This window comes from Stomoxys calcitrans, chromosome 2 (genome assembly GCF_963082655.1).
Source record: "Stomoxys calcitrans chromosome 2, idStoCalc2.1, whole genome shotgun sequence".
Taxonomy (NCBI): domain Eukaryota; kingdom Metazoa; phylum Arthropoda; class Insecta; order Diptera; family Muscidae; genus Stomoxys; species Stomoxys calcitrans.
Window position 1 is genome coordinate 129,456,962 of NC_081553.1, and position 21,950 is coordinate 129,478,911.

Genomic DNA, 21,950 nt, shown 5'->3' on the forward strand with positions numbered 1-21,950 from the left:
GAATAGAAATGACGTAAGGCTTTAAGTGTGGCATAACTTGCCTTATCGGGCTTGGACACAACAGAAATGAGCTGACTTATGCAGTCATCAATATCAATTCCCCCAGATCATCGGTCCCAAGTGGAGGATCTGGTTAACGATCGGATTTTCGAACATGTATGGAACTCTGTAGAGGGTAACCCATACAAATGATGAGCTGCGAGTATAGATGGGACATCTTTACTCTGCGTTTTACGTCGGCGGAATGTATTGATACCGTCAAACAGCTCGTCGGAGGTATCCACGCTCCCTGGGAGGGCGCAAAGCTCGATCTTGTGGGAAAGATGGACATTCCCCAGCTCACAAAGGGGACGGTCTTCATCAAGGAGCGGGGCAGTAAATTTGCGACGGAACGCATGTTGGGATTCTTGGCAAGCAAAACCAAGGTTTTGTCGCATAGAAGTCGGAGGTCTTCCACAGGGAGGAGAAGGAGGAAGGAACTCTCCTTGTGGTTGGCATTGATCAAGTCTCCGTGACGAGTTTGGCTAAGACTAAAGACCTGGTCCACTACTGGAGCAAGGCTGTCTTTTTAAAAATTGGGAAGACTAGGATAGTCAGAAATCCTCATATTGAGACATCAGACCGTGCAGTGGCAGGTGACTCAATACCGCCCAACGAACAGGCAGCTGACAACGAGACAATCGCTGCCTAACAAACATGGACCCGACGTCGGACCCATCACCGACTTCAGTATTCGGAATACTAGGATAGGGAAAGATCCTAATGTAGAAACATTAAGCAGCGCAGCGACAGGAGTCTCAATGCAGCCTAACGAACAGAGATGGTACCATCACCTACTCCCAGGAAGCCTATTTATTTAAGATTTGGAAGACTAAGACAGGCAAAGATTCTAGTATTGAAACATCAGGCAGTACAGGGAATGGAAAATCAATACAGCCTTACGAACAGGGTCCCGACGATGGAACCATTACGGACTTTATAAAGATTCGGAAGACTAGGATAGGCAAAGAACCTAATACGATCAGGCAGTGCAGTGACAGGTAAATCAATGCACTCTAAATAACAGTGAGCAGACGATGCGATCATCACCTACTCCCAAGATGCCCATCTATTGGAGGACAAATGACTGAGGTAATCCTGATAAACCATCACCGGAGCGAGACAGCTACACACGCTATGATGGAGAAAATCAGCAAGGACAAGATTCATAATGCCTTAACTCAGGAGCCATGGATGACCCGGAACAAAGTTTCTGGACTGAACAATATTAACAACCAATTATTCAATGCTAACACTGGTACTCGGCCGAGGGCCAGTGTTATTTGTCATAGAAATTTGAATTATAAATTTTCCCCAGAGTTGTCAATGTCGGATGAAACAGTGGTGAGACAGGGAGACGGTGGAGCATACCTGGCATCACTTTATCTGCCTTTGGACTCTCCGACACCGTCACCTACGTCGGAGCTGCAACGGCTGGTGAGGAAAGCAAAACAGAGAGGAAATGAGGTACTAATAGGGTGCGATGTGAACTCTCACTACATTTCGTGGGATAGCACCAACTCTAATAAGTGGAGCCAAACCCTGGCAGAGTTCTTGAATACTGACGATCTAATAATACTTAATATTTGTAGCACCGCTACCTTTATTAATAGTATTAGGGAGGAGGTATTGCTATTTCTACTCAAAACCATGATAAAGAGTGGGACATCCAGCGAACTTCTCAAATACAAACTGCATGCCTATGTCAAGGGTGGAGACTGCCCTGCACGAGGTTGTGCATAAAATAGAAGGATCTTTCGATGCCAAAACGTACACACTGACGGTATGCATTAATATCGAGGGGGCTTTTAACAATGTGCGAACCGACACTCTGATCCAATCCTTAGACCAGTACCGGGTGGACCCGGACCTTAGAAACTGGCATATGGTTGCTAAGGAACAGGTGGATAAATTGTGTGTCCCAGGCCATAAATATAAGGAAGAAAGTAGCACAAGGCACACCACAGGGGGGCATTTTATCGCCACTTCTAAGGGTGAGCCCATCTGCTATGCACGAAAGGGTCATGCATCTGGCACATGACTGGGCTAGACCTAGAGGTCTTAATGTTAAGGCAGAGAAGACTGAAATATGCCTGTTCACGAGGAATACTTAGGTGTGATCTTGGACAGGAAACTGAATTGGAAATGTCACATTCAGGAGCGTACAAAGAAGTCCCACATATATTGAGTTCTATTTCGACGGGTCGTAGGCTCGAAATGGGACCTGAATCCGAGGATAGCCCACTGGCTCTGCATGAGCGTGATTAGACCAATTCCTATTTACGCCTCACTAGTTTGGTGGATTGCTATGGAGAAAAAATACAACATAAGCACCATATAAAAGGTTCAGAGAACATGTTATCATGGCATAATCTGAGCGCTGAGGACCACGCCCACTAGGGCACTGGAGACTATTCTAGCCTTCACTGTATGTCCGTATGTATGTCACATTTAATCTGTATGTCCGACTCGTTGACATACAGATTAAATGTGAGGCAGTCACTGCGTCCATGAGACTTAAGGCGATGTGAGAATGAATTAAAGATGGGAGTAGCTCATACAATCGCGGTATAATCGAGTCGACGAAAGGAACACTGGAAGGAAGGGAACAAGTTTCCGGGCGGATACCTGAGATGAACCTTGAGGTCGAGTGCGAGTCACTGCTGCCATCCGCACAGTTTTGGATTGACGGGACTGTAGTATTGCCATCTGGAAGATCATGTTGCACGGATGGATCAAAGCTGGAGGACAGAGTTGCCCTGGGGGTCCACATTGAGAACCCATGGACTGATATCTGTTTTAGACTGGCTGACTTGTATTTACGTTATTTCTCCCAAATGGGATTGAGTCGAGCTAATGACCATGAGAATGAATGTCACCAGGAATTGAATTGAGTAATCAATCGATTACTGAGAAGAAATTGCCAGATAACAGATAGGATTCGATCACAGACAACATCAGCATACGTTTTTAGCGTGACTAAACCATCTTCAGTATCGTAGTGTTGCTCTTTTACCTCACGTCTGTCGGGCCTTTAGTTCATAGCTTCATAATTTGCGGCAGCAAACTTAGATCCAAATGGAAAATGGTATACTAGAGTCTAAGTTTGCCTACTACAAGCTAGGATAATTGTATCTTCATGCGTCAATATCATTTCTATTTCTCCCTGTGTGATTTCATTGTTTCAAGTTAGGTAACTTACGAACCGTGCTCTCTTTCAATTTCTCTGTGTATCAAATATTATAAATGAATTTTGCAATATTTGTTTCATTTTATTAATACGTTTTAATGTTAATTTAAAAAATAGGTATTAGTTATTTATTTGTCTTATGTCTTAGGCGGTAGTGATTATCCGGCGCTATGTGAGTGCTTAAAGCCAACCCGAAATCATGCGCCCAGTAACAGTCGATTTGCCTCGATCTCCACCGGCAGCTGCACTACTTTGACCCAAGTTTGTTTTGGGCTTTTTCTCTTCAGCTTTTTTGTCGGGTTTCTTGTCATCGGGCTTGTTAGCATCGGGTTTCTTATCACCAGCACTTTTGTCATCAGGTTTCTTATCATCGGGTTTCTTGTCATCGGGTTTTTTGTCGTCTGGTTTCTTTTCTTCGGTCTTCTTATCGTCGGCTTTTTTATCATCGGGTTTCTTATCAGCGGCTTTTTTCTCTTCGCCGTCCGTGGGCTTAGCTGCACCACCTGCAGGGGGTTTAGCAGCATCTGTTGCAGGTTTTGCGTTTGCGTCGGGTTTTCCTGGTGCCGTAGGAGCAGCTCCTTTTGCTGCTGCTGCAGTTCCAGCTGCACCAGGTTTGGCTGCGTCGTCTTTCTTTGCATCAGCCGCAGGGGGTTTTGTGGCTTCACCAGGTTTGGCCACAGCAGGTTTAGCAGCTGGTCCATCAGGTTTATTTGGTGGTGCTGGTCCACCAGCAGGTTTTGCCGCAGCGGGAGCTGGTTTGTCGGCACTTGGTGCTGGTGATTTTGCATCTGGGGCGTCACCCTTTCTAGTCTGTAAATCAACAACATGTAATATATACAGATTACTATTGTATGTCAACTACACTTTAAGAAGCGATACAAAGTTTGAATTTTTTTGAGATATCCTAAAGGTAAAAAAAAACATTTTTATTCCCACCATTTTCAAATCTAGTCATTCCGTTTGCAACACCTCAAAATATTGATCTTATGTATATTCTAAATCGTCTTGACATTCCTTACTTTCGATAAGATAACCAATTGAAATTTTGCACTGACACTTCTGATTTATTATTATGTCGACGCTTCGAGCATAATAAAAAACACCATGAAAGGTGTTTGGGAGTTAAATACGAATATGGTATCAAAATTTGGGTCCAAGTTCTTAGGGGGCCGCCCCAAAAGTAGCGCCCAAAACCAAAATCGGGAAAATATGGGACTCAAACGAAAGTTATTTGGGAGTAGAATATGAATATGATATTTAAAATTGGGTCCAAGTACCTAGCGAGCCGTTCCAAGCCCAAAACCACTCCAAAAGTAGCGCCAAAATTCAAGTGGACCGATCGGGACAATATGGCACCTAAATAAAAACTTTCGGGAGTAGCATACGAATGTGGTGTCAAAAATTGGATCTAAATACCTAGGACGTCCCCCAAGAGTAACGCCCAAAATTAAAAGTTGGCCGATAGAGACAATATAGATCCCCAATGAAAGGTATTCGAGAGAAGGGTATGAAAATGCTGTCCCAAGCCCAAAACCTTCCAAAATCAGAGTGGACCGATCGGGACAATATGGAACTCTGATGAAAGGTATTCGAGAGTGGAATATGAATATGATGTCAAAAATCCAAGTACCTAGGCTGTCGCCTAAGCCCAATACCGCATCAAAAGTATCGCCCAAAATCAAAAGTGAACCGACCGGGACCATATGCGGCTCCTATGAAAGGTATTCGAGAGTAGAGTACGAATATGATTATCAATATTAAAAAATTGGGCGTAGTTGCCAAGGAGGCCATCATGAAAGGTCTATGTCAGTAGAGTTCGAATCTAATGTTGATATAAGGATTCAAGTATCTTGGTCACGTCCTGTAGTCCTGCCGTTCAGCAGGGCATGAGACAATAATGGACTCAAGTAGATTGTCTTTCGAGTCTTAGCGTCTGGTTGGTCCGACCCTCTCCTCCCAATAAAAACAACACTAAACTGTCAAGTAAAACGGCGGAGAATATATTGTACTTAAATGAAAGGATGTGTCAGAGGACAATCTCCCTCCCCCTATCCTACCCAAAAAAAGGAATTAAGAATAATACAATATATGAATAAAAGGTCTTTGGTAATAGAGTACACTTTTTACCCTCAAATTTTGATCGATGCTGATATTTTTTTAGGGCTAAGTGCGTGGTTGGCCGCCCCACTCTACATACCCCTCAAACTGAACATATTTGTATATTATGCTAAAAAAAGCTCTCAAATCTGTTTTATGGCCAAGTGTTTTAGGGACGCCTCACCACATAAACTCTCCCTAAATAAGGTTTTTGGGACTAGAGTATGAATCTCATATCCACTTTCGGAGCAAAAGATTTGGGTACTCCAATTCACCACCAAATTCAAGAGAATGAAGTAGATCTAACATCCAAACTTTATTGGGCGGACCCTCCCCTTACCCCATTTTCCGAAACGCCAAATCTCGGTAATTAAATCTATGGAAATAAAATCTATATTTTTACCTGTACTCGTTTCATTGTTTTTCTCTTTTCATCGGTTGTTGTTGTTGTTGCTTCGGGTTCTGCTGCCTGTGCAGTGTCATCAGCCTCCATCTTCTTCTTCATAAACTTGACATAAGCCACTCGCGTCGCTCTAGTAACTTCGCCCAGATTAGGATTGTATGCTAGAAAGATAAAATTCATCACAGTTTGAAGAGGTTTCTGACAAAAAGTAAACAAATCTTACCAATAAGTTGGTTTTGATTCATCTTTAGGCCTTCATTGGCATTGTCTATGATTCTGCGTCTGAGACTGCGTTGCGAGTGTCGTTGCAGCGAAGAGCGTTTGGAACCAATTGGATCTGCTCCCATTGTGTTCTTGCGGGCAATAGCATTCCAGTCTTTTTCGCTGAAATGGGATGACAGAGTTAAAAATAAATTATTCCAAATAGACTTTCATAGATTCCCATGCCTAGTATTTTACAAAACAAATGGAACAGTACACAATGATAACACAATCCTTACCCTTTCTGCGACTTTCTCTTCATTGCCTTGGCTAAGGATGAGAATATGTCCGTTCCTTCGGTCATTTCTTCTTTGATATTTTCGACGAAACCAATTTGGAAATCTTTGAGAATACGACGTTCCATGACTTTGCCTTTTTTGTTGACGGCGGCTAAAAATATAAAAAAGAAAAATTAATTGGTATATATATATATATATATATATATATATATATATATATATATATATATATATATATATATATATATATATATATATATATATATATATATATATATATATATTTATATATATATATATATATTTATATATATATATATATATATATATATATATATATATATATTTATATATATATATATGACACTAAAATAAGCTAAACATCAGGTTCTGCAAAGCCTTAACTTATATAGTTTCCACCTTAAATATCCTTTATCGTTGCATATCCTACTATATACACCCAAAGAGTTTTGTCTGTTTATATCAGCACACTTTCGTCTTATTGAAAATTAATATTAAAAATTTAAATCTAAATGATATCATATAAAATTTTTGAAATTTGAAAGACCAACTCACGTACTTGCTATACATTACTTTACTTTAATTGGCTATGAAAGAACTTTTGTTCCATTGGCCGAACTCAGTATAGCCTTCCAAGCGCCTCGTTCTTCTGCGTTCCTTCTGTAATCTATGACACCAAGTTTCGAGGTGTCGCCCACCACTTGATCTTTCCACTAGGCTTTTGGTCGTCCCGGTTTGCGTGTACCACCGTGTTTGCCTTCAAAATACTTCTTTGCTGGAGCTCTTCGTCTATTCTACCAGCCAACGCAGCCGTTTTATTTTGAAACGTGTTACTATACTATCGTCGTCATACAGGTCATGGTTCATATGACGCCTATATTCTCCATTAACGCAAGTAGTAGTAGTAGTAGTAAACTTCTTTATTGAATATTTTCATAAAAATACATTTCTTTTTTTTACAATTCTAAGAAGTAATTTTATAACTTAGCGACAATGTAAAATACGTCTGTCGCATTATATAAGCATTTGCTTATTTAATTGAATTAATTTATTAAAAGTTGCCTATATTTATAGCTCATTTCGAGATAATTTATTAATTTGTGCCAATTTTCTTTTTCTGTACCATCAAGAATGTTGATTATTTCCTCATCGTTCAATAGCGGCTTTCCGAATGATATCATTCTAAATTCCCGAAGTATAGGACAGATGCCCAGAAAATGTTGCATTGTTTCAATTTCATGCATGTTACACAATTTACATTCTTTATTTAAGACATCGGGATCAAAACTGTTACACCCTAGAGGGATCATTCCACTGCGCGCTTTAAATATCCACACGATTTCCGCTTGAGAGTACTTTCTGTTTAGGTAAAGATGGGATCTGCTTGGGTTTAAATATCTATATATCCGCCAGCTCTGGCTGAATTGTTTTCTATACAGTCTTTCTTCATGCAATCGTTGTTTCATACCACTTAATAAATCATTGCAGAAAGTGTTCCAATTGCCTTGTGAAGACATCGTTTGTGGCCATTGAACGTGTAGGCTTCGAGATAAGTCTTTTAATTCTGTTACCCAAAATATATTTTTTTGGTATATAATCTCCGATAGTTGATTTGGGAGCCTGTTTTGTGTATAGTAATACAAAATTCGCCCCAAATAGTTTAAATGTTTTCCCAGCGTGTATATTTGTGAGTCTTCTACTTCCGTTTCCAGCATTAGTACATAATTTGGTGTAAAACTTGGTACCCTAAGTATTCGCTTCAGAAAATATCTTTGGAGTGCATTAATCTCTTCGAAGTGTGAAAAACCCCAAATTTCGGCAGCATATGTTTGTATAGATCTACAAACGGCTAAAAATAATTTCCATTTAGAATTCATATCTATATCTGCTCTTCCAATGAATTGGTTCCATGTGGCATTAATAGCGTTTTTTGCTTCATTGTTTCTGGTTTGTACATGTTTGTTGAACTTCATTTTCGGAGTAAAGACTACCCCTAGATATTTGAACTCGTTGGAGATCTTAATTTCTCTGCCGTTGTACATCCACCTTTCGTATTTGCTTAATTTTCCTCCATTTCTAAAGACCATAATTTCGGATTTAGCTAGGTTTACTTCCAAACTCCACATTTTGCAGTATATTTCCAGATTATCTATCATTTTCTGTAGTACTTTTATGTCATCTGCTAGGAAAACGATATCATCTGCATACAAGAGAAGTCGGATGTTAATATTTTCCACAAACAAACCACCTTCGATGAACTCGTGCAGGTCATTTACATAGAGGGCAAATAATAACGGCGATAAAAGACATCCTTGTTTTACGCCTTTGGTTGTTTCGAAGTATTCAGATAGCTCCCTGCCGTTCCATACTGCTGACTGCGTGTTGCTGTATATTTTCTCTATTATTGAGACCATTTTATATGATACACCCATTCTAAATAGTTTATATATAAGGGCTTGCCTTGATATATTGTCAAAAGCTGCCTTGAAATCGATAAAAAAAACAATATACATTTTTCCTCTCTGCCAATTTCAAGTGGACGATCGAGGCCAGATTGTATATATTATCAACCGTTGAATAATTTTTCCGGAATCCAGCTTGGTATTCTGTAAGAATTTGATAGTTTTAAACCCAATTATATAGTCTTTCATTTATAAGATCCATAAATAACTTCGCCACACAATTCATAAATGAAATGCCCCTGTAGTTTGACGGCTCGTTTAGATCACCTTTCTTATGAATTGGGTAAATAATAGTTTTTGTGAATACAGGATCAATTTCCCCACTCGAATAAATGGTATTGTATATTCTTAACAGCAGACTATTAAACTCTTCGGTGCCGTTTATGAAGAACTCATATGGTATCCTATCCTCGCCGGGTGCCTTATTTCTTTTAACTTTCACTAGCATTTTCTGCAGTTCCGACATCGTAAAGTGCCTATCGAGATCCATATCATTTTTATAAGGGGGAGCATAGTGAGTAAGAGTGGTCTCTTGAGATTTATTTAATAAGTTTTCATAGTAGGATTTAAAGGCATCTGGGGTAATATTTGAGCCCACGAGGTTACATTGGTTACGAATTTCTTTCGCCATTTTCCACCATTCTTTGGAGTTTTTGATGTTATTTAATTTGTTGGCTATTGTATTGTAATACACGGATTTATTGGTACTGCATACAGTTTTGTACTCTTTTTGTGCGACTATATATCGTCTCTTGTCTTCCAAATTCCTTGTTGTCCTGTACACCTTTAAGAGCTTAAAACTTTTCATTCTTGCATTATTACAGTTTTTGTTGTACCATTTATTTTTCGGCTCAAAAGGCTTTTTGTGATTAATCAATTTTGAAGCGGATTTCACTATTATTTGGTTAATATCGTTGAGGTTGATGTGATTTACACCAGCGATATTACGTATACTTTCATTTATCTTTCTTTGATAATTATCCTTTTCTTCATCTTTCCATATCAATTTTGGCAATAGAGACATCTTTTCCCCCGTTCGTGAAGTGGGTTCAATATTTATTTTCGTCAGGATAGGGAAATGATCTGACCATACTTTATCTTCCACTCTGAACTCGTCAATCTTTCCCAAAATTTCCTTAGATACCGCGCATATGTCGTTTACTGACTCACCCAATGTCGTAATGTATGTCAATTTTCCATCCTCATCACCCTTCGTTATTCCATTCAAAATAAGCATGTTATAATTATCACATAGTTGTATAAATTTAACACCTTTTTGATTTACAGTTTTATCTCTTGATTTTCTGCAATCATATCCTGAGCAAAAGCTACTTTTATATATTTCTCCGATATTCTGGTTTGTTTCTCCGATTCGGACATTAAAATCACCTATGAGTATAGGGTTTTGTATTTCTATGTCTTGAAAATACTTTGCCAGTTTTTCAAAGTCATTGTCCCAATTGGCAGGTCTTAAGTATTGAGGTATTACGCTGTAAGTATTTTCCATTGTGTACAATTTTAAAAGCGGGGTTTCCCCTATATCAATAACTTCATACGAAATACCAGTATCGTGTAGATGTTTGCTTATACATATCAAACAACCTCCAATTGCTCTGCCGTATCTATGAATGCGTGTCGCATGCTTAAAAAATAAATCAAACCCGCTGAAATATGATTTTGCTCTTTCTGTTTTGTTCGGTTCAAGGTGCGTTTCCAATAATATAAGAATCTCAAATTGTTTGATATATTGAAAAAAAGTTGGGTACAAATACTTATTTTCTAGGCCATTAATGTTGTACGATAAAATCGAAATATTATACGGTTTAATCGCTTGTGTATTATTTATTAGTTTTTTGGATACGAATCATCATTAAGTTGATAATAATTTAAACAAATAGTTTTTATATCCTCCCCATATAATTTGACAAGTTCTTTTTCTCCATCAGCGTTGCCAGATACAAGTTTGTGATCGGAATTCCATTTAAACCAACGGTCTTTTATTTTTAGCTTGTCTTCTCTTACAACAACTTTATGCTGTTTGCTAACCGCTAAAATTTGTTTTCGAAGAATAAGAAAAGTCTTTTTGTGCTGTTGCTTGTTTGGTATCATATCACGTTCAATAGAGATATCAGAGCCCGACAATTTTTTTGTATTTCGAAATATCTGTTGTAGAGCATCTTCGTTCTCAAGTTCGGCTATAACTGCCATTTTTCCGTTACGGTCAAAAACTTTGCGGACATTTTTCGTACTTGCCGTTACGTTTAATTTTTCTCTGAACAGTTTTTGCACCTCTTCTTTGGATTTTTTGCACTTGGTAGGCCTTTAATAAATAACTTACTTGACCTGATTTGATTTCCTAGCCAAGTAATATCCTTTTTATACTGACTATTTTCTATTTTCACTTTACTTAGCTCTTCTTTCAAACTCTGATTCTCTGACTTCAGTGCATTTATGTCAGTGCTGATAGCAATTATCTCGCATTTTATGTCTTCTATGTCTGCTTTCGTAGGTAGCGATTTGAGCTTTTCGTCTAAATTGGAGTTAATAGTTTCTTTTATAAGTTTTATGAGTTCAGTTGGCTCCATGTTTGATGTTGATGACTTTGGTTTTTCTGGCGATGATATTTCGTTGTGTTTCCTCTTGGGTGTTTGAAAATTATCTTGCATATTTCCGAACCCTGCCAATGAATGGTAATGCTGTCGATCGCAGTAGATTAGATATCGATAACTTTTGCTTTGTTGTTATCGGTAGATTACCATCACTAAACTTGGTTGGATAAGGTCAGCTGATATGCTTATTTGTTGTGTCGGTGTTTGTCTACTCGTTGTTTTGTATTTTGAGTGACAATATTTATGAAAATTTTGTTGATAAAAGAAAACAAATTATCGGCTCACCACGAACTTTACAAGAGGTTCTTCCTTATGAATCCGGTGACGAGTTTGAAGGGGTGTGTTTTGAAGTGCGAAACAAAGGGAATCTCGGCTTGTTTACCTTATTTTTTTGCCGTTTGAAAGGAGCCTACTTTTACACGTCCGTCCTCTGATGATGTTCAGACCTATTGTCGCAATTGTGGACCATTAACGCAAACTGGTCCACATATTATACGAAAAATCTTTCTCTCAAACACTTCAAGCACTACCCGTCTACTTTCACAAGTACCCATGCCTCAGAACCATATAACAACACTGGTGTCTTGTATAATGTAATTTTCGTCTGTCGAGAGCTGGTTTTGTTACTTAATATAAAGTTTGCCAGTATTATTTTTCGTTTTATTTCAAAACTGGTGTCTTTCGTTTCGGTTACGGCGGTGTCGAGGTAAATAAAGTTGCTGACTATCTCAAAGTTGTGGTTCCCAACTTTCTCCATTTTCTTTATCTGATCGGATGTACAGGGCGTTTTAGGATTTGGTATCATCCATTTCGATTTATCTCCATTTACTGCCAGACCCATTTTCACAGACTTTCTTTCGATTCTTTCATAGGCTGCAGTTACTACTTCCGGTGGCCGACCTAAGATGTGTTCTCTTGTGATAAGTGTGCCGTATCTATTCTCATCATCATGCATCTCGTACCATCATCTCCAGCAGGGTATAAAGGAGATCACACTATATGCTGTCTCCTTGTTTGGTATTGAATATTCCAGAGAGATTCTTTCCATTTCTTACTGAGGAACGTGTATCAGCAAGTGTCATCCCGCAGAGTCTTTTTAATTTTGCAGGGATACCAAACTCAGACATGACTTGAAATACCTTTAAACGTAAAGGAGTATCGAAGGCGGTTTTGTAGTCAACAAAGAGATGGTAGGTGTTAATTTGTCCTTCTCGGGCATTTCCCAGGATTTGACGCAGTGTGAATATCTGGTCTTTGGTGGATTTACCAGGTCTAAAACCGCATTGATAGGGCCCAATTATCGCATTGACTTCAGGTTTTAATCTTTCACACAGTACGTTCGACAGTATCTTGTATGCGATGGGGAGGAGACTTATTCCTCTGTAGTTGGCACATTCCATCTTGTCTCCTTTCTTGTGTACGGGACATAGTATGCTGAGGTTCCAATCATCGGGTATGCGTTCCTCTAGCCAGATCGCGCAGACAAGCTGATGCATACGTCTTATAAGCGTGTCGCCACCGGTCTTAAATAGTTCAGCGGGCAACCCGTCGGCTCCTGCTGCCCTATCGTTCTTGAATCAGTTCACAGCTACTTGGACCTCATTCTGACTAGGAGGTAAACATTCTATACCTTCATCAGGGATTGGTTCTGCGATATCCTCTTCGCCGCCATCGTCCAACACTAGCAGCTGGTAAATTGTTCTTTCCATATCCTGAGCACACTTTCTGTATCAGTTACCAGATTTCCTTCTTTGTCTCTGCAGGGGAATGTGTCTGTACCAAAGCCATCGGTTTGATGTTTAATTCATTGATAGAATTTCCGGACTTCATTCTGACTCCTGCACATCTAAATTCGCTCACACTCACGTCTTTCCATTTCCTTTTTCTTTCTGCGGAATAGGCGTTTGTCCTCTCTCCCTAACCAATTTCTAAAAACGCCATATCTCGGAAATAGTTTAAGCGATTCAAGCGAAATTTTACTTGCACTCTTATAGTAACCTAAAAACAAAAAACAAAAGCGTGCTCTACACCGTCCTTAATAGTCTTTGAGTATATAGGGCACCTTAATCAATTTGACAAAGGTGCTGATGAAGTTACATGGCGTAACAGAAATCGTGACACACAAACCAGTCAAAGTGTTTTGAATAACAACATACACTTGGTCAACTTTTATAAGTTCTTTGCTATGCTATTCTGTAAATAGAATGCATAAATATGATCTCGAGATGGAAGATGTACGAAAAATCACGTAACATAAAAACTAAAATTTGGTATCCTACTTGCGGTGGGATACCTGGTGGACCACCCTGCCCAAACGAATATATACACCGATCAGAACAATATTGGACTCAAATGAAAGGTATTTGAGAGCAGAAAATAAAACTAACGTTTTTGGGGCGAAGAGCTTGGGGACCGCCCCTTCTTAAAAAAATCCCCCTAACAGGCATATATCTGGAATATGAAGTTCAAATGAAAGGTCTTTGGGAGTAAAGCACGAATATGATATTATCTATCTCGACCAAGTGTCTGAGGGGTCGCCATAACCCCTCACAAATAGGGCGTATTTACCGACTATGACAATATGGGCCTCAACTTAAAAGTATTTTAGAGTAGAGCACGAATCTAATATTTTTTTAAGGGCCAAGTCCCTGGGTGGCCCTCTCCTAAACACTCCCCAAACCGGACATATTTGCCGACTATGGCAGTATAAGAGTTTGGGAATAAAATATATTGGGAATGTTCTGTCATCAATATTCAGGACCGACCCACCCCAAAAACACCCCCCAAACACGATGTATTTGCCTGTTAAAGAGTAGAACACGACTCGAGGAAAAGAGTTAGAAACAAATGACGACACTTTAAGCACGGAGCAATTAGAAGAAACAGCTTCATAGTTGTTGTTCTAATATGGAAACGAAGAAAGCTAGTTTCCTAATAAAACATCCAACACTTTGGTAGTAAAGTTGTCTGTAGGAAAACGGAGCTTTGCCACGATGAAATAAATAATAATGTACAAGCACAACAATAAGGGAACATCAGCTTATCTGCAGAGATGTAGAATAGAAAAACTTGCCTTCGTTGACATCGCATTGAACTTAGGAGTTGAGAGGATTTCACATAATATTGGGTTGCCCAAAAAGTAATTGCGGATTTTTTAAAAGAAAGTAAATGCATTTTTCATAAAACTTAGAATGAACTTAAATCAAATATACTTTTTTTTTCTAAAGCAAGCTAAAAGTAACAGCTGATAACTGACAGAAGAAAGAATGCAATTACCGAGTCACAAGCTGTGAAAAATTTGTCAACGCCGACTATATGAAAAATCCGCAATTACTTTTTGGGCAACCCAATATTTGGGCGATGATCATGACTACATAAGAACAGACGTTCACAGTAGAAGAAAATCTAAAAAAAACTAGTACAAAATATGCCATGTGAGAGCCGAGGTGCTAGCGAGATAGCGTGTAAAATTTCAAGGCCCTAGGTTGTCCTGGCGCCCTTTGGCAGGCCCTTTCGTCATTTTGAAAATTTGTTGGGGCTCCCCAAATCTTCGTTTGCGGCCCGATTGAAATTTTGCACACGAACTCGCTAGTACCTCAGCTTTAACACAATGCAAAACATTTTCATTTTTCTCATCTTACTATGTTTCGTCTTACAATTTTCGTTTTTTTGGACGCAGAGTTTTTCAAAACTGCAAGCAATTCAGGCAAGTTGAATAACTATTACATTTTTTTACAGGTTCACAGTGGTTTAAACTACCCCTATCTGCCTAGGCTACAAGTCAAAAATAAAATGTTCGACTTAACTTTCTGTTTTTCTACGAACATACAACTATTTCTCCTCCTTCTCAAAGGGATAACCCAAAATCTTTTGATATAATTTCCAATGTTGTTAACTTGTAGTTGCTATGCTATCACACGGTCTGACAATGCAACATACTTACCCGCTGTTTTCTTTTCTATATCCGGCACCTCAAAGTTGTTGTTTTGGAAAATTTCCAATAGCTCAAAACGCAGCGAACTAATGTCCTGGCGCACTTCGATAATGTCATCTTCGGTGATGCCAAAATCGTCACGTCGTCTTTGTTCAGCAGTGACATAGCGGCGTATTAAAAGTTTCATTACTTTCTCATGCAGAGCCAATGCCTTCTCCATAGATTTACGCTAGATATCAGGGAATTAAAAATGTACAAGAACAAAAAATATTTAAAATGGACATACATTTATTCGACATACACACATAATTGAAATGTAGAGCATTTTGAAGTAATATTGTATTGCAAATATTCTCTTTTGTCCCTCACACTGACGTATTTGCTAAATCTAAGATACGATTTTAACTTAGGATACAACATTACATCATTTGTTCGTCTAATCACAACGTCTGTCATTGGAGTATCTATTGGCATATCGTTCGTCACCCAATGACGTCGAACGCTTGCATGTTTGCCTGCGGATACCAAGTCTGCATGCCATAATTAAGAATAATGACCCCCATTTGTTATCGATAAGCTTTTAAATGTTTTCGAGGAGGGAACATCACGAATAGTGGTTTTCCTACTGGCTGTGATTTAAGATCGTTTATTACTCTAGCACAAATATTTGCCATTTATTTGACTTCCTGTTACTACACACAGAAACTGTTCATCTGCATAAGAGGTAGGTGTGTTAACGGAATGGTGGGTTTATTTTACATATAATAAAACAAGTAAACCACGATGGATCGCATGGTACAAGTTCCTTGAATGAGTTTTTTTTACCCTACACCACTACTGTGGTACAGGATATTTTAACTTAGTGCATTTGTTTGTAACACCCAAAAAGAAGAGAGATAGACGCATTGATAAGTATATCGATCGACTCAGAATCACTTTCTGATTCGATTTAGCTATGTCCGTCTGTCTGTCTGTCCGTTTGTCTGTCTGTCCATGTTAATTATGTCGCAGTTTTCATCCGATCGTCTTCAAATTTGGTACAGGCATGTTTTTCGGCCTAGAGACAAAGCCTATTGAAATTGGAAAAAATCGGTTCAGATTTGGATATAGGTCCCATATATATGTTAGTCCGATTTGCAGTAATATAGTAATATAGCAATAAAATGGTATTTGGCCAACCGATTCTCTCGAAATTTGGCAGGAAGGATTTTCTAATGACTCTCGACATTATCGGTGGATTTCATGGAAATCGGCTCAGATTTAGATATAGCTTTCATATATATGTTCAGCCGATTTTGAGAAATATTGCAAGAAAGTGCTCATTTCTAACCGATTCTCTCGAAATTTTGCAGGAAGGATTTTCTTATGAATCTCGATATTACTGGCGAATTTCATAGAAATCGGTTCAGATTTAGATATAGCTGTCATTGATGTATATCGTCAGATTTTCACCCCAAGAGCCACTGCAAGCGCACTGATTGACCAACCTTGCCAACATTTTGCACAACGCTTTCCTCGACGACCACCACATTATCTGAGAAGTTTGCTCGAAATCGGTTCAAAATATGCTCCCATATATATGTTCGTCAGATTTAGGCTAATTTGCAATAATGTTGTCATTTGTCAAACGTAGTTATTACAGTTTGAACATATTGGGTCGTTTTAAAATATATAGGATCTATAGCAGGTTATGGACCGATTTTGAGTGGAGTTGTCAACGCTGTTAGAAGTCATAAAAAACCACGTTCATAATTAAAGGCAAATGGGCTTTTAATTGCGCCCTTTAGAGGCTCAAGAACTATATTCAGGGGATCGGTTTATATGGGAGTTTCATCAAATTACGAATAGATCATACTTAGCGTGGATCTTGGAAGTCTAAACATAAGTCTACGCTCAAAACTTCAGCCAAATCACATAGAAATTGCGCCTTCTGGAGGCTAAAGATGTCAGAGAGAGATCGGTTTATAAGACCATACTTGTCACAGTTGCCGGATGTCATAACAAAACAGCAGGTGCAAAATTTCAGCCAAATCGGATAAGAAGCGCGCCCTCTAAAGCCTCAAGAATTCAAATCGGGAGATCGGTTTATATAGGAGCTCCATCAAATTATGAAGCGACTTACATCATACTTAGCGTAAATCTCGGAAATCACAAAAAAAATCGACGATAAAATTTTTAGTCAAATCGTATACTGATTTGACCTATTTACAACCCCAACCAAACTACACTAATAAAAGTATTTGTGCAAAATTTCAAGCCGCTTGCCTTACTCCTTAGAAAGTTAGCATGATTTCGAGAGACAAACGCAAGGACGGATACGGCTTAATAGATTTGGAATGTCAAGACGATCGGGAATATAAATTCTTTGTTGGGTCTCAGATCAATATTTCGATTAGCTGCAAACGGAACGACAAAGTTAGTATGCCCGCATCCTATGGTGGAGTTCCAATCACTATTATACTAAAAATCTAATTATTTTAGCTTAATTTATATGAAACCTATTTGTATGAGAAAAATCGATGGGTGCATGGGTTTTAGGAGGCCACCGTAGCCCAGAGGTTAGAATGTCCGCCTATGACACTGAACGCCTGGGTTCGAATCCAGGCGAAACCATCAGAAAAAAATTTTAGCGGGGGTTTTCCCCTCCTAATGATGGCAACATTTGTGAGGTACTATGCTATGCCTCTCTCCAAAGAGGTGTCGCACTGCGGCACGCCGTTCGGACTCGGCCATAAAAAGAAGGCCCCTTATTATTGAGCATAAAACATGAATGGGACTGCACTCATTGATATGTGAGAAGTTTGCCCTGTTCCTTAGTGGAATATTCATGGGCAGAATTTGCAATTTATGGGTTTTAGAAACTCAAAATGTATATGGCATCATCGTCTTATGTGGAGGCTATATCTTCTTGAAAACCTACTCGAGCAATATTTGATGAGTGTTTTTGCGTACTTCACATATCGTATTTCAGCTAAATCAGAACGTGTGCCCCTGGATGCCTTAGTCCAGGCGCGTCAATTGGGAAGTAAGGGGGAACCAGAGAGCGGACGACTGTAAGGCCGTCATGGGCTAACTTTTTAATTTATAAGGGGCGACGCAATCCTAATTAAGAGCATGAGCGACGGAAACTGTCGGCAAGACGACTATAATCCTATGGGAATATAAGAATACAAGAATATAAAATTCTTATAATAAAAGTGCGGGTAATATCTTCAACAATTGTACATAGTAAACACTAAAAACTAAGAATCTATAGCTATGATCCGTAAGAAATTGAGTGAAATACCTCCTGCATTTGGGTTACCATATGATACCAGACTTGAACCGACTAAGGGTCATAGAATGCAGAACAATTAGAAATTTGGTTTATATTACAAAATTTCTGCCATAATTTTTTGTCGTAGCACTTTTAAGTATTTAAAGCGCACAACAAGCCGACTACTTGTATTTTGGTACTTTTTTGTTACATTTTAAATTCGAAGGCGGTACCGCGAGTGATTATAACTTTTCGACAAGTATTATATTATATTATATGTATATGTATATGAGAGAAAACTCAAGAAAGGAGAGTTTTTATGACTATGATTTACTTTGGCGTTACCTATCTCAATACTGAAAATATGCCCATGAAAATTCCATTGAGGAACAGCGGGGATACTTTTCTGATATCAACGATTATTCTCTAATACAAGTTTAAGCTCAACGAGAGGGACCCCGTTTTTATTGTCGATTTCGAATGGCTTGCTTTAGAGCGACACCACTTTAAAAGAAAAGTTTACATAGCTGATTACGTATGCCCCACATGTGTCGTCAGCACTAGGAGGGGATAATCACCGGCGAAGTTTGCTCCAATACTCTCGTAGGGATTTGAACCAAATCGTTCGGCATCAAAGACGAATACCTCTGAGCTATGGTGTCTCTATCTGCGATTGCGAAAATTCATCTCTCATTCCTTAAGTATTTCCTAAATATCATCAGAAGTTAGATGAGATGAAGATGTTACTTGCAGTAACGGCATTTGACAATCACAAACTTTTATATACCCACGAGTATGAACTTTCGGTAAACCTTATACTAAATCCAAATTAACCATTGGTTTGTTAGCCATACTCAGCATATCTATCGAAATCGAATTTTTATACTGACTTTCATCAGCCAATTAATAAATTGATCTGTATGGCGACTATATTGAAATACAAAAATTACTTGAAACACGCGTAGAAGGTTCTGAAATATACAAATCGGATGCAAAAATACTCCCCTTAAAAGTAAAATCCATATTTGGAAAAGATATAGAGAGGGCTAGTGAATCTCATATTCTTCCCTTATTTAAAGGAAGAGTTAAATTTAGGAGACCTGTCCATATGGGAGCTATCTTCCAGCAATTCGAGTTCAGACTCGGGTACATCAAGGTGGTTCTGTATCAATGAGCTAAGAACTTGCAGTATCCGCCGTGTTTTTGAAGGAATTTTCGAAGCCCATGTAGACGTACGTTATACACGCACGGACAGACCTGCACCCTGTAAATTTTCGATGTATTCCCCATTGTTATGTCATTAAACAACATTTTTTTATGTTATGACCGAAAAAGTAAAAGCGTGCTAAGTTCTGCCGGGCCGAATCTTGGGAACCCACCACCATGGATTCTGCTAAAATATGGGAGCTATATCTAGCTATAGATGTAATTGGACCGTACTTGGCGCAGTTGTTGACAGTCATAACAGAACACTATATGCAAAATTTCAACCAAATTGGAAAAAAAGTCGCGACGTGTAAATGCTCAAGACGTAAAATTGGGAGATCGGATTATATGGGAGTTATGTCATATTCTATACATAATAGAACACTATGTACAAAATTGCAGCCAAATCTGATGAAAATTCCGGCTTCCATAGGCTCAAGAAGTCAAATCGGGAGATCGGTTTATATGGGAGCTATATTAGTTTATTTACTGATTTGAACCCTAATTGACACAGTCGTTGGAAGTCATAACAGAACACTACGTGCAAAAATACAGCCAAATCGGATAAAAATTGTGGCTTCCATGGGCTCACGAAGTCAAATCGGAAGATCGGTTTATATTGGAGCTATATCAGGTTCTTGACCGATTCGGAAGTCATAACAGAACACTATGTGCAAAATGTCAGCCTAATCGGATGGAAATTGTGGCTTCCATGGGCTCAAAAAGTCAAATCGGGAGATCGGTTTATATGGGAGCTATATCCCGATATGGCCCATTGCAATTCCCAACGACCTACGTCAATATAAAGTTTTTGTGCAAAATTTCAAGCGGGTGGCTCTACGTGCATGGCTAGTTCGAATCAAAATTTCGAGACGATCAAGAATATATATACTTTATGGGGTCCTAGATTAATATTGCGAGGTGTTACAAACGGAATGACTAGATTAGTATACCCTCATCCTATGGTGGTGGGTATAAAAAAAGCAACAAAAAATGGTACCATTTGAACTTATTTTAATACCATTTCGCCAATCCCAGTTATCATCTCTGGTCCATTGTGGCAAATTAAAATCTTCAACCTAACCTGTGTTGAGAGAAGGATAGAAACGCTCGAAAAGTTGCTTGCATCCGCTTTTGAGGATGTTATTAATAACAAGTAAAAGCGTCCTAAGTTCGGCCGGGCCGAATCTTATATACCCTCCACCATGGATCGCATTTGTCGAGTTCTTTTCCCGGCATCTCTTCTTAGGCAAAACAGGATATAAGAAAAGATTTGCTCTGCTATTAGAGCGATATCAAGATATGCTCCGGTTTGGACCACAATTAAATTATATGTTGGAGACCTGTGTAAAATGTCAGCCAATTCGAATAAGAATTGCGCTCTTTGTGAGCTCAAAAAGCAAAATAGAGAGATCGATTTATATGGGAGCTGTATCGGGCTATATACCGATTCAGGCCATGTTGATGGTCATGAAAGAATCCATCGTACAAAATTTCAGGCAAATCGGATAATAATTGCGACCTCTAGAGGCTCAAGAAGTCAAGATCCCAGATCGGTTTATATGGCAGCTATATCAGGTTATGAACCGACTTGTATTGTATTTGACATATTGGTTGAAAGTAACAATAAACAAGAAGTCAAGACCCAAGATCGGTTTATATGACAGCTATATAAGGTTATAGACAGATTTGAACCATACTTGGCACAGTTGTTGCATATCATAACAAAACACGTCGTGCAAAATTTCATTCCAATCGGATAAGAATTGCGTACTCTAGAGGCTCAAGAAGTCAAGACCCCAGATCGGTTTATATGGTAGCTATATCAGGTTATGGACCGATTTGAACCATACTTGGCACAGTTGTTGGATATAATAACGAAACACGGCGTGCAAAATTTCATTCCAATCGGATAAGAATTGCGCACTCTAGAGGCTCAAGAAGTCAAGACCCAAGATCGGTTTATATGGCAGCTATATCAGGTTATAAACTGATTTGAACCATACTTGGCACAGTTGTTGGATATCATAACAAAACACGTCGTGCAAAATTTCATCCCAATCGGATAAGAATTGCGCACTCTAGAGGCTCAAGAAGTCAAGACCCAAGATCGGTTTATATGGCAGCTATATCAAAACATGGACCGATATAGCCCATTTACAATACCAACCGACCTACACTAATAAGAAGTATTTGTGCAAAATTTCAAGCGGCTAGCTTTACTCCTTCGGAA

At 38.8% G+C, this 21,950-nt stretch overlaps 1 protein-coding gene across 4 annotated transcripts in view; it reads right to left on the bottom strand.

Moving 5' to 3' along the window:
- Nucleotides 1-3,286: 3,286 nt before the first annotated feature.
- LOC106087184 (transient receptor potential protein) overlaps nt 3,287-21,950 on the bottom strand; it is a 46,534-nt gene continuing 27,870 nt past the window's right edge. For all 4 annotated transcript variants that reach the window (XM_013252144.2, XM_059362142.1, XM_059362141.1 and 1 more), the window contains exons 12-16: nt 15,265-15,484; nt 6,230-6,380; nt 5,953-6,113; nt 5,730-5,890; nt 3,287-4,039 (exon numbers count right to left, since the gene is read on the bottom strand). In XM_013252144.2, the coding sequence (XP_013107598.2) occupies nt 3,410-4,039; nt 5,730-5,890; nt 5,953-6,113; nt 6,230-6,380; nt 15,265-15,484 (1,323 nt within the window). In that variant the 3' untranslated portion in view covers nt 3,287-3,409. The remainder of the gene's footprint in view (nt 4,040-5,729; nt 5,891-5,952; nt 6,114-6,229; nt 6,381-15,264; nt 15,485-21,950) is intronic.